General features: G+C 40.3%; 1 protein-coding gene across 3 annotated transcripts in view; it reads right to left on the minus strand.

Annotated features, from left to right (window-relative positions):
* Nucleotides 1-640: 640 nt before the first annotated feature.
* Nucleotides 641-13,301, minus strand: part of HTATIP2 (HIV-1 Tat interactive protein 2) — a 41,252-nt gene continuing 28,591 nt past the window's right edge. For 2 of the 3 annotated variants that reach the window (XM_064365107.1, XM_012456491.2), the window contains exons 4-6: nucleotides 5,822-5,959; nucleotides 2,145-2,206; nucleotides 641-1,430 (exon numbers count right to left, since the gene is read on the minus strand). In XM_064365107.1, the coding sequence (XP_064221177.1) occupies nucleotides 1,205-1,430; nucleotides 2,145-2,206; nucleotides 5,822-5,959 (426 nt within the window). In that variant the 3' untranslated portion in view covers nucleotides 641-1,204. The remainder of the gene's footprint in view (nucleotides 1,431-2,144; nucleotides 2,207-5,821; nucleotides 5,960-13,301) is intronic. The other variant, XM_012456492.2, reaches the window with a different exon arrangement.

The raw sequence follows: 13,301 nt of genomic DNA on the forward strand, positions 1-13,301 counted from the left end.
TGGTTAAAAACATGATCTGTGAGATCTATGGGATCAGGCAGACCTGGGTTAGAATCCTGACTCTGTCATTTCTTAGCTTCAGTTCTTCAGCTTTGGACTCTTGAGCAAGGCATTTAACCACAGTGAGCCTCATTTCCCATTTCCCCATCTAAGACATGAAGATCATGATAGTATAACTTTGTAAGGATAGCTTATAAGGAGGGTTAAAGCACAGATAACACATGTAAAGCCTGGTACTTAGTAAGCATATCACCCCACAGGCTGAAATGCTGCATATCACCACTACTACATGGGCATTTTCTTTTTTTTTTTTTTTTTAGACGGAGTCTTGCTCTGTCACCAGGCTGGAGTGCAGTGGCGCAGTTTGGCTCACTGCAGCCTCCTCCTCCTGGGATCAAGTGATTCTTCCACCTCAGCCTCCCGAGTAGCTGGGACCACAGGCACGTGCCACCATGTCTGGCTAATTTTTTTTGTATTTTTAGTAAAGATAGAGTTTCACCATGTTGGCCAGGATGGTCTCGATCTCTTGACCTTGTGATCCACTTGCCTCGGCCTCCCAAAGTGCTGGGATTACAGGTGTGAGCCACCGCGCCTGGCCATTACATGGGCATTTTCAAACAATCTAAGAGGTACCCAAGAGTTGTCCATTTATCTTTATTCCTTTATTTAATCTTCCACATGTATTCTTAGGTATATAACTTCTATTACATAAAGAAGTAGTAAAGGCACAATGTTTACTCACAAGTTACATGTAGTTAATTAGCACTTTTGTAATTCAGAGAGATGAATGTCAACAATTTTAGAGCAGAGCCCATATGCATGGTCATAAGATTTTCACTGTTGCTGTGACTCTGTAGACAATCATTTCAAAGCAGGCTTCCCAACCAGTGGCATCAGAACCAGTGGCATCAGGGGAAGTATAAACAAGGAAATTACACATTATTGTGCCCACACTCCCAGAAATTTTGACTCAAGTTTGAGATAGGGCTTACAAATCTTCATTTTTCCAAAGCTCCCTGGGTGATCTATATGTATGACAGGCTCTGAACCACTGATGCAGAGCACCATCATTTCTTGATTGGAATGGATGCCTGAGAATAGTAAAACAACAAAGTTAAAACATGCTGACTTTTTTTAGACCCTGAAATTACCGATTTGGTGATGGGTGTTAAAGTTGACAGTAAAAACCATTACTCCAGTGTGGTCACGGCTTGAGAGAGCCATCCGCTTTCCCCAGATCGTGGATGGCCTTGTTCTCCAGCAGTTCCATCTTCTTGTCGCTTGGTCTCACTGCATTGTTCAGCATTGCTCTAACCACAGTCACCACAGGCACAGAATGCCCACTAGCCCAAGATGCTGGTAAGGAGCCAAAGAACTTTCTAACGAACCATTCACCTGGGCGAGATTCTTGCCTATCACATAACAGAACTCTTAAAAAAAACAGAAAGAAAAGCAGAGGATGAGGTGGTAAATTGCACTGAGACCACAGTGGGCATTGTGGACCAAACTGTTTCCCCTCAAAACTCTAATGCTGAAGCCCTAACCCCAATGTGTCTATCTTTGAAGATAAGGCATTAAGAGAAGTAATTAAGATTAAATGAGGTCTTAAGGATGGAACAGGACTAGTGTGATGGGACTGGGGTCCTCATAAGAGGAAAAGACATCAAAGGTCTCTCTCTCTCTCTGCGTACATAAAGAAGGCCATGTGAGGACACTACCAGAAGGCCACCTATCTGCCAGCCAGGAAAAGAGGCTTCACCAGATATCAACCCTGTGGGCACCTTGATCTTGGACTTCCAATCTCCAGACCATGTGAAAATAAATATCTGTTGTTGAAGCTACCCAATCTGTGTGGTATTCTGTTACGGCAACCAGGGCAGATTAATACAGTAGATTTAAGGTTTTATTTGGCGCATGAAGAGGATTTAAGAAGGCAGCAAATGCTGTCCAGGAAGTTCCAGACTATTCTGAAGTGGGCCACCATCTACTCTTTTCTTTCTAAGCAAAAAGGTGTGTCCTTCAGAGAAGCAATCCACCTCTAGCCAATGTCTTTCATATCTTAGATAGTTCATCTGTCAGCCTTCTAGCATCTAGGGATTAACTAACAGTGGCATACTCTCAGACAGTATAAATACTATACTTACCCAGGCCTAAATACAGAGTAACGATCAAATTTTAATTCTTCAACCCTGGCTTCCACTTCTCCCTATTCAGAGAAAGCACATTTTTAGTATTTAATCAAGACCAACTCACTTGTGTGAAGTTTAAGAGAGAATAATTTGCGGTTTTGAAGGTAATCTGCTTTTGCAGGTTTCAATACTCAAAATATCAAGAATTTTAGGTTCCAAGGAGTTTGGGATTTTAAGGAAGAGATCATTTAATCTTGATATGTAGTAGTGCATTTAAAAGATCCACTAAATGAATGAATGGCTGCATAGTCAGTCCTCTCGCTTTATTGATATTAAAACAGATTCAGTTAGTACAATCAAAAAAGAAAATCCTCCCTTTAGTCCAGAATTCATGTTGCATGCTAGCAGACACTAACCTTTTATTGGTTTATAGGTAGTTCGAGCGAGTCAGAAAACTCATAGACCCACCATATTACTCACTTCTTAAACCCCACAAAATTTTAAGACAGACAGATTACATCTAGATGATGCTTTAAATCTAATTTGTTAAAGCATGAATTTTCATGGCAGGCATCTCTGGAAACAAAATGCTTGAGGAGCTCAGACCACAGGCATGTTCAAAGGCCTGTGAACTACCAGTCACACAGTGATCCACTCCTTCTCTGCGTGTGTGTACCACTCAATTGGCACATAACCTGTCACATCATAGACTCATATACCTATTTTAAAATATCTTTTTCTTCTTTAAAATTTTTTTTATTTTTATTGTTTTGAATTTATTTATTTTTGTAACAAAATCTCACTCTGTCACCCAGGCTGGAGTACAATGGCACCATCTTGGCTCACTGCAACCTTGACCTCCTGGGTTCAAGCAATTCTCCCGCCTCAGCCTCTTGAGTAGCTGGGATTACAGGTACCCACCATCATGCCCAGCTAATTTTTGTATTTTTAGTAGTGATGAGGTTTCACCATGTTGGCCAGGCTGGTCTTGAACTCCTGATTTCAAGTGATCCAACCACCTGGGCCTCCCAAAGTGCTGGGATTACAGGCGTGAGCCCACCATGCTCAGCCATTCTTTTTTTTTTTAATAGGTGGTTTTTAGAATAGATACAGAACTGTGCAACCTTCATCACAATCTAAGTTTTAAAATATTTCATCACCCTGAAAAGAAATCCCATATCATTAGCAGTGACTCCCCATACCCCGCCCTCTGGGGACCTAGTCAACCACTAGTCTACCTTCTATCTCTATAGATCTGCCTCTTCTGGACATTTCATATGAATGGAATCATATAATATGTGGCCTTTTGTGACTGGCCCCTTACACTTAGTATAATATTTTCAAGGTTTACCCATGTTGTAGTGTGTATCATTTCTTTTTATAGCTGAATAACATTCACTGCATGAATATATCACATTTTATTCATCTATTCATCAGTTGATGGCCATCTAGTTTGTTCCCACTCTTTGGCCATTATAAATAATACTGCTATGAATAGTCATACACTAGTTTTTATGTGGACACACGTTTCTTAGCCTTTTAGAAGATGTGTTTAGTCTCTATTAGCAGTGTGGATAAAAGGGATATCATAGCAGGCTGAGACTGCTATCCTTAGAAAGGCCTGTTGCAAGGTTGGCCCCTGGCTTGTGCTTGCAAACTTGGATTTTGGGTGTGTTCCCACCATTCCCTATCTGATAAGAGTAATGTACTATGCCTAAACTCTCTGTACAAACAATGTGGTTTATACTGAAAACTTGCTTTTCTTCTGGAGGGCTGCAATTTTGCTAGGCCAATGTGCCTATGTAACTGGCTCCCATAACCTGCATTCCTAGGCTCAGATGAGTTTCTCTGGCAGAAAACATTCATTGCTGGAAATATTAAGCATATCCTGTGCAAGCTCTATTGGGAGCGGCCTCTTGCAGGCTTGTACCTACTTTCTTCCAGACTTCACCCCACACACCTTTTCCCTTTGCTGATGTTGCTGTATATCCTTTCAATATAATAAGTTGTAGCTGTGAGTATGACTATAGGCTGAGTCCTATGAAACCTTCCAGTGAACTCCCAAACTTGGGGGTGTCTCTGGGGATCCCCCAATACAGGCAGATTATAAACTCCTTGAGGTCAAGGATGATACCCAATAATAAAATATCACATGTCTGGAAAGTGTACCTTCATCCTGAACAGATGAGGAAACCAAAGCTTATAAACCCTGCGAACAGAGGATAGGGCCCATCTAGTGCTCTGGGCTCCACACCCCGACACATCTCCCCACAGCACCAGCAGAGTGCCCATAAAGCATACGATTGATCCAGGCCCCCAGAGCTGGCCCACCATGAGTGAATGCAACTGAAACTTCATTGAGTAGAATAAACGTTCCTAATGAATATTTATTGCTATGTAAATGCTAATTGTTATCATGAAGGAGCTAGACATAGGAACCCATAAAGAATGGTGCAAGGACTTAAAGGTATTATGCCTGGGAAACATACAGTTAAGGAGGCCATAATCTCCAAATGTCTTAAAAACTACAATGCAAAAGAAAGATTGGACTTGTTTTTGTTATTTTAAAAGGCAGAACTGATAACAATTAGCATTTACTTAGCAATAAATTTCACTTCAAGGTAAAGACTTTTGGACAAGTGGATCTGACCAAAAATAGAAAAAGTTGGCTAATGAGATAGTAAACTCTAATGCTGGAGGTATTTAAGCAGAAGCGAGATGAACTTCTATAAAAGGACTTCACTTAGGAAAAGTCTGGCTGAATGACCTCTGTGGCTCTGCTTCTTAAACTGTGGGCACTTGGGGTACACTGGGAGGCACACAAAGACAAAGCCTTGCCTTATCTTCCGGCAGCATCAACTTAACTCAAAGGTTAGTTAATAGAAACCTTTTAAATTAAAATAAACAGGGATATGTATAGTACTAAGAATAGCAAAATGTGCATAAATTTTTGAAAGATAAAATAAGACTTTTAATAAAGTTGAGGCCAGGTGCAGTGGCTCATGCCTGTAATCCCAACACTTGGGGAGGCTGAGATGGGTGGATTGCTTGAACTCAAGAGTTTGACAACAGCCTAGGCAATATGGTGAAACCCCATCTCTACCAAAAATACAAAAATTAGCCAGACATGGTGGCTTGTGCCTGTAGTCCCAGCTACTTGGGGGGTTGAGATGGGAGGATCACTTGATCCTCCAGAAGGCAGAGGTTGCAGTAAGCCAAGATCATGCCATTAAACTCCAGCTTGGGAACCTGTCTCAAAAAAAAAAAAAAAAAGACAGAAAGAAACAGTTGAACTTGTAACCAGAATATTGCTTTGGGATATAGATGTCTTCAAATCTCCAGACAAATAAAAGCTCTTCTTTCCTCTCAGCCATTAGGGAAACTGATGGAAAAGTTTAAGAATCACTGCCTCCAAGTCTCTTACAATGCTAAGTTGCCATCCTGACAGTCAAGGCTGGAGATGCCATATCTCATTCCGTTTGTTGCTAGATAATTAATAGAGAGGAAGACATTGGAAATTATCTTTCAAATCATTCCTGTTTACTAAATACATTCCTGCAGTCCTGTAGCCATAAAAATGCATAATATAATGTATTTGATGTTTTTCGTATTATATGGTATTTTGTATTCTTTAGTACCGCCAAATAGCTAGGGTTTTTTAAAGTGTATGAAAGACAGAAACATGCACAAACCTTAACTTGTAGATATAAAAAACTGCTTGACTTATCAGCTCCTTTAGAGGATAGCAAGTTGAAATGTTTGCACCCTCCAGCTTTTGCCAGCTCTGCAGACCTCAGCACATAATCTCGGTCAACCCGAACAAATCCCTCCTGAGGGGGAAAAGGACGTGAGTTATTTCCAAAAAGCAGCAAGTTCATCTTAAAGATTACTACTTGGCTTGGGTAGCAGGCTGGGAGGCCTGGAGAGATGGAGATCTAAATAAAATGCGTCCAAGCAATATGTGAAACTCAGGCTTAGACCTTGGGAAAGGCTCCAGGTCTGGTCCTCCGGATAGACATACCAGCTTTAGCAGCAAGGCTGGACTGCAATAAAGAAACAAGGAGGATGACATTGAAACACAGGCACCAAACAAATCTGCAAAGAACTAAGGGAACAATAAGATCAGGCTGAGAAATTATTTTTAAGCCACACATTTTTTTTCTTTGTCTTAATAACTTTACAACTTACACTCTTCTATGTTTTCTCTTTTTTTTTTTGTTCTGTGTTGATTCTCACGTGGTAGGGTCTCTGAGTGTGGGTGAGGATACTCCCCAGAAACTAAGAGAACAAAGTCTATTTAATTCCCAATTTTTCTGTACCTCACACATTAGTAAGGAATGCATCCTCAAATTTTTTTATTAGTGGGTCTATAATCAAAAATGTTTGGAGACACTCAGTCTAGATTCAATCCAGTGAAGGGTAGTGGCTGGGTCTTTTTTCTTAATTCATCTCTGAGCATCAGTACATGTCTGGCATATGGTAAATGCTCCAAGAACGAATGAACAAAAATCCAATGAAAGCAGAGAAAAGGTAAATCCAGTTGGAAAAAACAGAACTAAGTGGCAATAAAAGGAGAAGGGTAGAGAATGACACAAATAACAGAATATAGACTCATTTCCAGGGCCTAACTGAAAGACATGCACCATTACCCAGAAAAGGGAATTCCATAGAGTAACAGTCTCTTGAGACCACCATAAATTCTGGCATCCTCAAACCCAAGACAGCTGAAGTGAAGTCTAAAGTCTATTGAAGCTGAACTTCATAGGTAGTCACAATCATAGAATCAGGTCTTAGAGTAGTAGGAATTCCAAATCTGAAGACTGGATTACTGCCCAAATAATTATTTTTTTTTCTTTTTTTTGAGATGAATTCTTGCTCTGTCATGCAGGCTGGAGTGCAGTAGCGTGATATCCGCTCACCACAGCCTCTGCTTCCTGGGTTCAAGCAATTCTCCTGCAAGCGATTCTCCTGCCTCAGCCTCCTGAGTAGATGGGATTATAGGCGTGCAACACCGTGACCGGTTAATTTTCGTATTTTAGTAGAGGCAGGGTTTCACCATATTAGCCAGGCTGGCCTTGAACTCCTGACCTCAGGTGATCTGCATGCCTCGGCCTTCCGAAGTGCTGGGATTACAGGCATGAGCCACCATGCCTGGCCTGATTTTTTATTTGAAAATTTGCTCTGTAGTAGTAACTGATTCTAAATGTTCTATTTGGTATGGTGATATGTATCTTTAATGGAATGTTAGAAGGGACCTTAGGAAATATCACATCCAGTCCCCTCATGATGTAGATGGAAACCAAGGTCCAGTGGTAGGGCTGCCAGCTGGGAAGTGGGAGAGCTGACAGCAGAGTGCAGATTCTGGACTCTGAGCAGTGCTCTTTTCACTGTACCCATGTTCCTTCTTATCCCCTACTCTCTCTCACTGATGAAAATGACTAATCCGTAATAAGGGTAGGAACAATAATGGCCCCTCAAAGATGTCCACGTCCTAATCTTTGTGAATATGTTAGGTTACATGACAATGGGGAATTCCATCATAGATGGCATTTACGCAGAAGCAAGATGAATCATGCTAAAAGAACAACAACAAAAAAAACCCTGAATTTATTTCACTATCAACTGTGCAATTTTGTTGTGAGAAACAAACCCGTTATTAAAATCAGAGTTCTAGTGAACCAGCATGAGGGGAAGAAATAGATGTGGAAGAGAAATTCAGTGTTTTCGAAATTCAGCGTTTAGAATTAGGGTGCTAATCAGCTGACCTTGAAATAGAGAGGTTAGTCTGAATTATCCACGTGGGCCCAGTGTAATCACAAGGGCCCTTAAAAGTAAAAGAGGGAAACAGAAAAGGAGGTTAGAGTGATGTAACATAAGAAGGGCTTGGCTACCACATTGCTGGCCTTGAGGATGGGAGGGGGACCACAGGCCAAGGAATGGTGGGGGGCCCTCTAGAAGCTGAAAAAGGTTTGGAAATGGTTTCTCTCCTACAGCCCCCCAGAAAGGAATGCAGCTCTGTCAACACCTTGATTTTATCTCAAGGAAACCCATGTCAGACTTCTAAGATGATAAATTTGTGTTGTCGTAAGCTGCTAAATTTGAGGAATTTCTTAAAGCAGCAATAGGAAACTAATACAGAATTCAATTTTAAAACAATAGGCCCATGCGGATTTTCTAACTTTGTATGGAAGTATATCACAAAAGTAAACGTAAGTATAGAGCTCAAAAAATTTTCATAAACTGAACATGCTCTGTCACCAGTTCCTAGATCAAGAAATAGAACATTACCATTACCCTAAAAGCCTTCCTCATTCTCCTTTCCCATCACTCACAAGTACATTTGTAGCTATATCCACCACCTGGAGGACTCTGTTATTTTTCTGCCTTACTTTTTCTACCTTAGTTTATGGGTAATATTAACTTACCTTTTAACCCATGAGTCATCACCATCTCCTTTTGTGTTGTATACTTTGACACCGAATTCTAAACAACAGACTTGCCAAGCTGTCTACATACAGACTCAAATTCATGCTACTGCTTTTAAAATCAGTGTAAAGCAAACCAATTTTCATACTCAGCACATCCTGAGAGAGGTGTTTATCCTCAGAGCCATTCTCCAGATTGAGACTTTAGATGTGCTGAAAGTGTGCCAAGAAACAGCCCAAAACTACATAGAAAAATTCTAAAACACTAAATTTTTCTTCCACATCTATATCTTCCCCTCACGCCAGTTCACCAGAACTCTGATTTTAACGACAGGTTAGTTATTCACAACAAAATGACACAGCTGACTAGTGAAAGACATACAGTTTTTTTGTTGTTTTTAGCACGATTGATGGGAAGGATTAGTATAGTTGTCTCTGTCAAAATACTTTTTCTTTCATCTGCTTCTTTAAAAATAAGGGAAAGATTCAGCCAATCACAAGTCTCTGAACCGACGCTGTCTCTCTCATTTAATCCAGAGCCAGTAAAAGGATAATTTGATTAAACTGAGACCCTAATTTATTTGGCTTTCGTTCTGGATCAACTTCTCCTTAATAGAGTGCTGTCGTCTCCAATTGTTTGATGAAAATTAAAGCGACATAAATACCATGAGACTTTTTCAATCTGATTAGTCAGCTAAGGCACATCAATACCACCCCAGCCATCAGACTCTGGCGTCCTTCCTTTCAACAGCCTCGCTAACAACTGACAACCACTCCTTGAAGGACGAGCACCCACGCTGCTGCAGAGACCCCCACACTTAGCCCATCATCCCTGCTCAATGGGGCCTGTTGACAAGGTGCCCATACCTTTCTCCATTGCTGTTCTCTGGACAAAGCTAAATATTGTTTTATTAGCAATCAATGGCTGTTAATCCAAAACGATTTCACAAATCCTCTGAGCCTTCAAGCTGCTTATAAATATGCGTTTTTCCAAGCCCACTAAATTTTGAATTTCACTTCCGTCACCCTGATGGCGTGGCCTTTTAGTTGGTGAATGAAACTCAAAGGCAAAAGGGTCAACAACTTTCAAAGACTTAAATATCAAACTGAAGCATGGGTCCTGGTGACTGACTAGGAGATATCAACACACACCAATTTTCTTTGGAGTGAGGAAGATTCTACTTACAGATGAAAGGAACAATCTTTAAAATCTTATTCATACCCTTTATTGTTCTCCAATAGCTCGATTAAAAAACAACAGAAAAACTAAAACAAGCTACTTCATATCTCAGAAACACAATTTTTGGAAAAACCGAACTTAGTTTCCCTAACCATGTGGCAAGAGAAAAGACAGACATTTCTTCTGAGAGTATTAAGTCCAGATGTCATTGTGTCTTCACAAGCCAGTGTGTCTTACTCTAAGCTAGGAACCCAAGTCCCTTCTAGAAAAGGGAATTAATTAAATAAGTTTCCACTATAAAGTCCTTTCCCAGCACCCTCTCAAAAAGAATAAACACAGTATACCACACTCAGTAGAAATATCCTCATAGGCTCCACAAACATCAAAGGCAACAAATTCTCCAACTACACTTAAGTCTTACTAAAATCCAAAGCTACTAAATATTTCTTCTAATCTTCCTTACCAGTGCCTGAAAACTAGAAGCAACACTCTGGCTTAAGAACAACAACTCATCCTAACAAGGTATAGTATTTCAGTGCTGACTGATAACACAAGTAAGCACATCTAAACGACTCAAGAAGGTCATGGGGCCAGGCACGATGGTCTGTGGTTCCAGCTACTCAGGAGGCTGAGGCAGGAAGATTGCTGGATCCCAGGAATTTGAGTCTAGCCTTGGCAATACAGTGAGATCCTGTCTCTAAAAAATTAATTAATTTACTAAAAAAGTAAATCGTGGGGATCTTTTTCCAAGAAGGTACATCTATCATTCTGTCTCACTTTTGTCCCACTTGGCCATATTTCTGCTTCAGGTTCTTTCTCTTCACTCCCTTTTCAATCCAACCTATAAATTAGACCAGAAAACAAAGATGCTGATGGACACCAAATGGTATAATCTGAGGCACCTTTTGTTTGTGTCCTGGAGGGCATCTCTATATTTGATGTTCAGTGGTAGGAGAAAGATCTTGGTTAGGGAAAGAACTCTGGATAAATAAAATGAAGCAGATTCCGAGGATTCCTGGGTCAATCTATATGTTCTCAAAAAAAGTTTTCCATTTGGGGCATTCTTCTGTGTTTCATAGAGTCAAAGAATTATGCAGGCCAGTACGGTGGCTCATGGTAATCCCAGCATTTTGGGAGGCTGAGGCAAGCAGATCACTTGAGCTCAGGAGTTTAAGACCAATCTGGGAAGCATGGTGAAACCGTCTCTACAAAAGAACACAAAAATTAGCTGGCAGTGGTGGCATGTGCCTGTGGTCCCAGCAGCTTGGGAGGCTAAAGTGGGAGAATTGCTTGAGCTGGGTAGGTCGAGGCTGCAGTGACCAAAATCGCACTGCTGCAGTGAGCTGAAATCACACCACTGCACTCCAGCCTGGGTGACAGAATGAGACTCTGTCTCAAAAAAAAAAGAGAGAAATGTTTAAGAATTTTGCAGTAGGAAGGCGGGTTCACTGGTCATGTCGCTCTGACAGACAAGGAGGCAGTGGCCTCTAAAAGCTAATCAGCAAACTCCAGGCTCCATAGCTACTTGGCGTCCAAACAGGGCCTGTGATCTGGGTCCCTTGAACCAGCTAGGACCTCGCCACTTTACAAGCCCTCTCCTAGACATCAAATAAAACAACAGAGATTAGAACAAGGGTGGGCAAACTTTTCCTGTAAAGGATCAGACAGTAACTATTTTTAGCTTTGCAGGCCTCCATTCCAACTATATAGCTCTACCATTATATTAATAGCACAAAAGCGGCCACTGATAAAGTAATGAGCATGGCTGTGTCCCAACACCACTTTATATATAAAGACTAAAATTTGAAGTTTTTACATTTTTACGTGGTATGACATTAATTCTTTTGAATTTTTTAACCATTTAAAAATATAAAGGCATTCTTAGCTCATAGGCTGTACAAAAACAGGTGGCAGGCTGTATCTGGCCCACAGGCTGTAGTGCAAACTTCTGAATTAGAAGAACAGAACATTAGAATCAGAAGCCATGAGATTCTAAGGAAGCCTAATAAATGTTACAGTGGCGACATTAATCACATTAATGACATCATCCACTCAACAGAATGCAGGAATCTGGACTTCTGGAGCCTACTCCTACCAGGTGAGGAGACAAATGGAAAGGCGAAACCACATCGAACCACTTTGAATTCACTAATCAAATCCTTCTCTTGATACAAATAAGGGGAAATGAACTATTCTCACTGACATCTTTAAGTTTTTGTGCTCCACTCCAGGACAATACCGATCTTGTTTTTGAAGGCTATTTCAATCTTCACTAGCAACAAGTTATTCACTAAAGCAAGGTGAAGGTTATCTAGGACCACGGTACCCAGAAAACCAGCAAGTAATTTGAACACAAAAAGCAGTTTAGACTTTTCCCTGGCACACTCTATAATGAGATTTGCCTTATGTCATGAAAATCAACCCTTATATGCCTAATGCAGCGTTTTGTTTTGCTGACTCACCACCATACCAGGTTGGCACTTGAGACAAACCTGCAGTGTCCTGGAACAAAAGTTTTTCAATGCTTTTGGAGGGCACACCACTTGTGACTGTGCCTGGGACAGAAAAGACTGTTAGGCAGAATGACCTTTTCTAGGAGAGGTAATGTGCCAATTCCTGGAAGAGTCAAACTTCTCTATAATCCATAGTTCCCATCACAGAGCTCAAACCCCAGCTGTGTTCCAAATACAGGGTAGAGATGCAGAACCACAGAAGATATGGAAATACATCTTGATTGAAAGCATACATAGAATTATGATTTGCATCACAAGGAGGCCCAAAGAAATACATCTGAATCTAACTACTCGGTTGGTATAAATGAATAATTCTGCACTATATGCTCCCTTAATAATTCAGGTGAAAGGGCCTGGCTTATAAACCTAAAGAGAGTTCCCATGACAGAGTCGTGTGTGTGTGTGTGTGTGTGTGTGTGTGTGTGTGTGTGTGTGTATAATTTATAAATTTATATATACTATACATATATACTATATGTATATTATATATTTTTTGTTGTTTTTTTATAAATTTTTTGCTGGGATCACAGGCATGAGCCACTGTGCCAGGGCTAACCAACTTTATTTATTTACTTTTTTCACTTTCTTCTGTTTTATGTATTCATTATTGTATATTTTTTATTTTACTTTAAGTTCTGGGATATATGTGCAGAACGTGCAGGTCTGTTCAGCTCCAGCAAGTAAATTCTGCCAGAGCGATAAACTAAAGTCAAGGAATAAATTGAATAAGATGTACCTGCATTAACATTTGACCAGAATCCATGTAGTAAACTCTGACTTCTAACTATGTAGTAAACTATGACTTCTGGACAGGAGCTGACTCAATTTAGAACACTATTAAAAAGAAAATAAAATGTGTATTAAAAGAGTTTTGCGTCAGTAAAGACTGAATCATCACTGGGGTTGAATCATTGCTGAGGACTGAGTCATCGCTGGAGGCTGGTTGAATCTTGCCTGTGTTTTGATGTTCTATCACAGAAATTTAAAGCTTGACATGAATAGGTTAAAGCAAATCGCTCAAGAACATTTCAAATTTAAAACATTTTTTAAGAGA

Source organism: Aotus nancymaae, unplaced genomic scaffold, assembly GCF_030222135.1.
Source record: "Aotus nancymaae isolate 86718 unplaced genomic scaffold, 86718_ANA_hifiasm-v0.15.2.pri h1tg000059l, whole genome shotgun sequence".
Taxonomy (NCBI): domain Eukaryota; kingdom Metazoa; phylum Chordata; class Mammalia; order Primates; family Aotidae; genus Aotus; species Aotus nancymaae.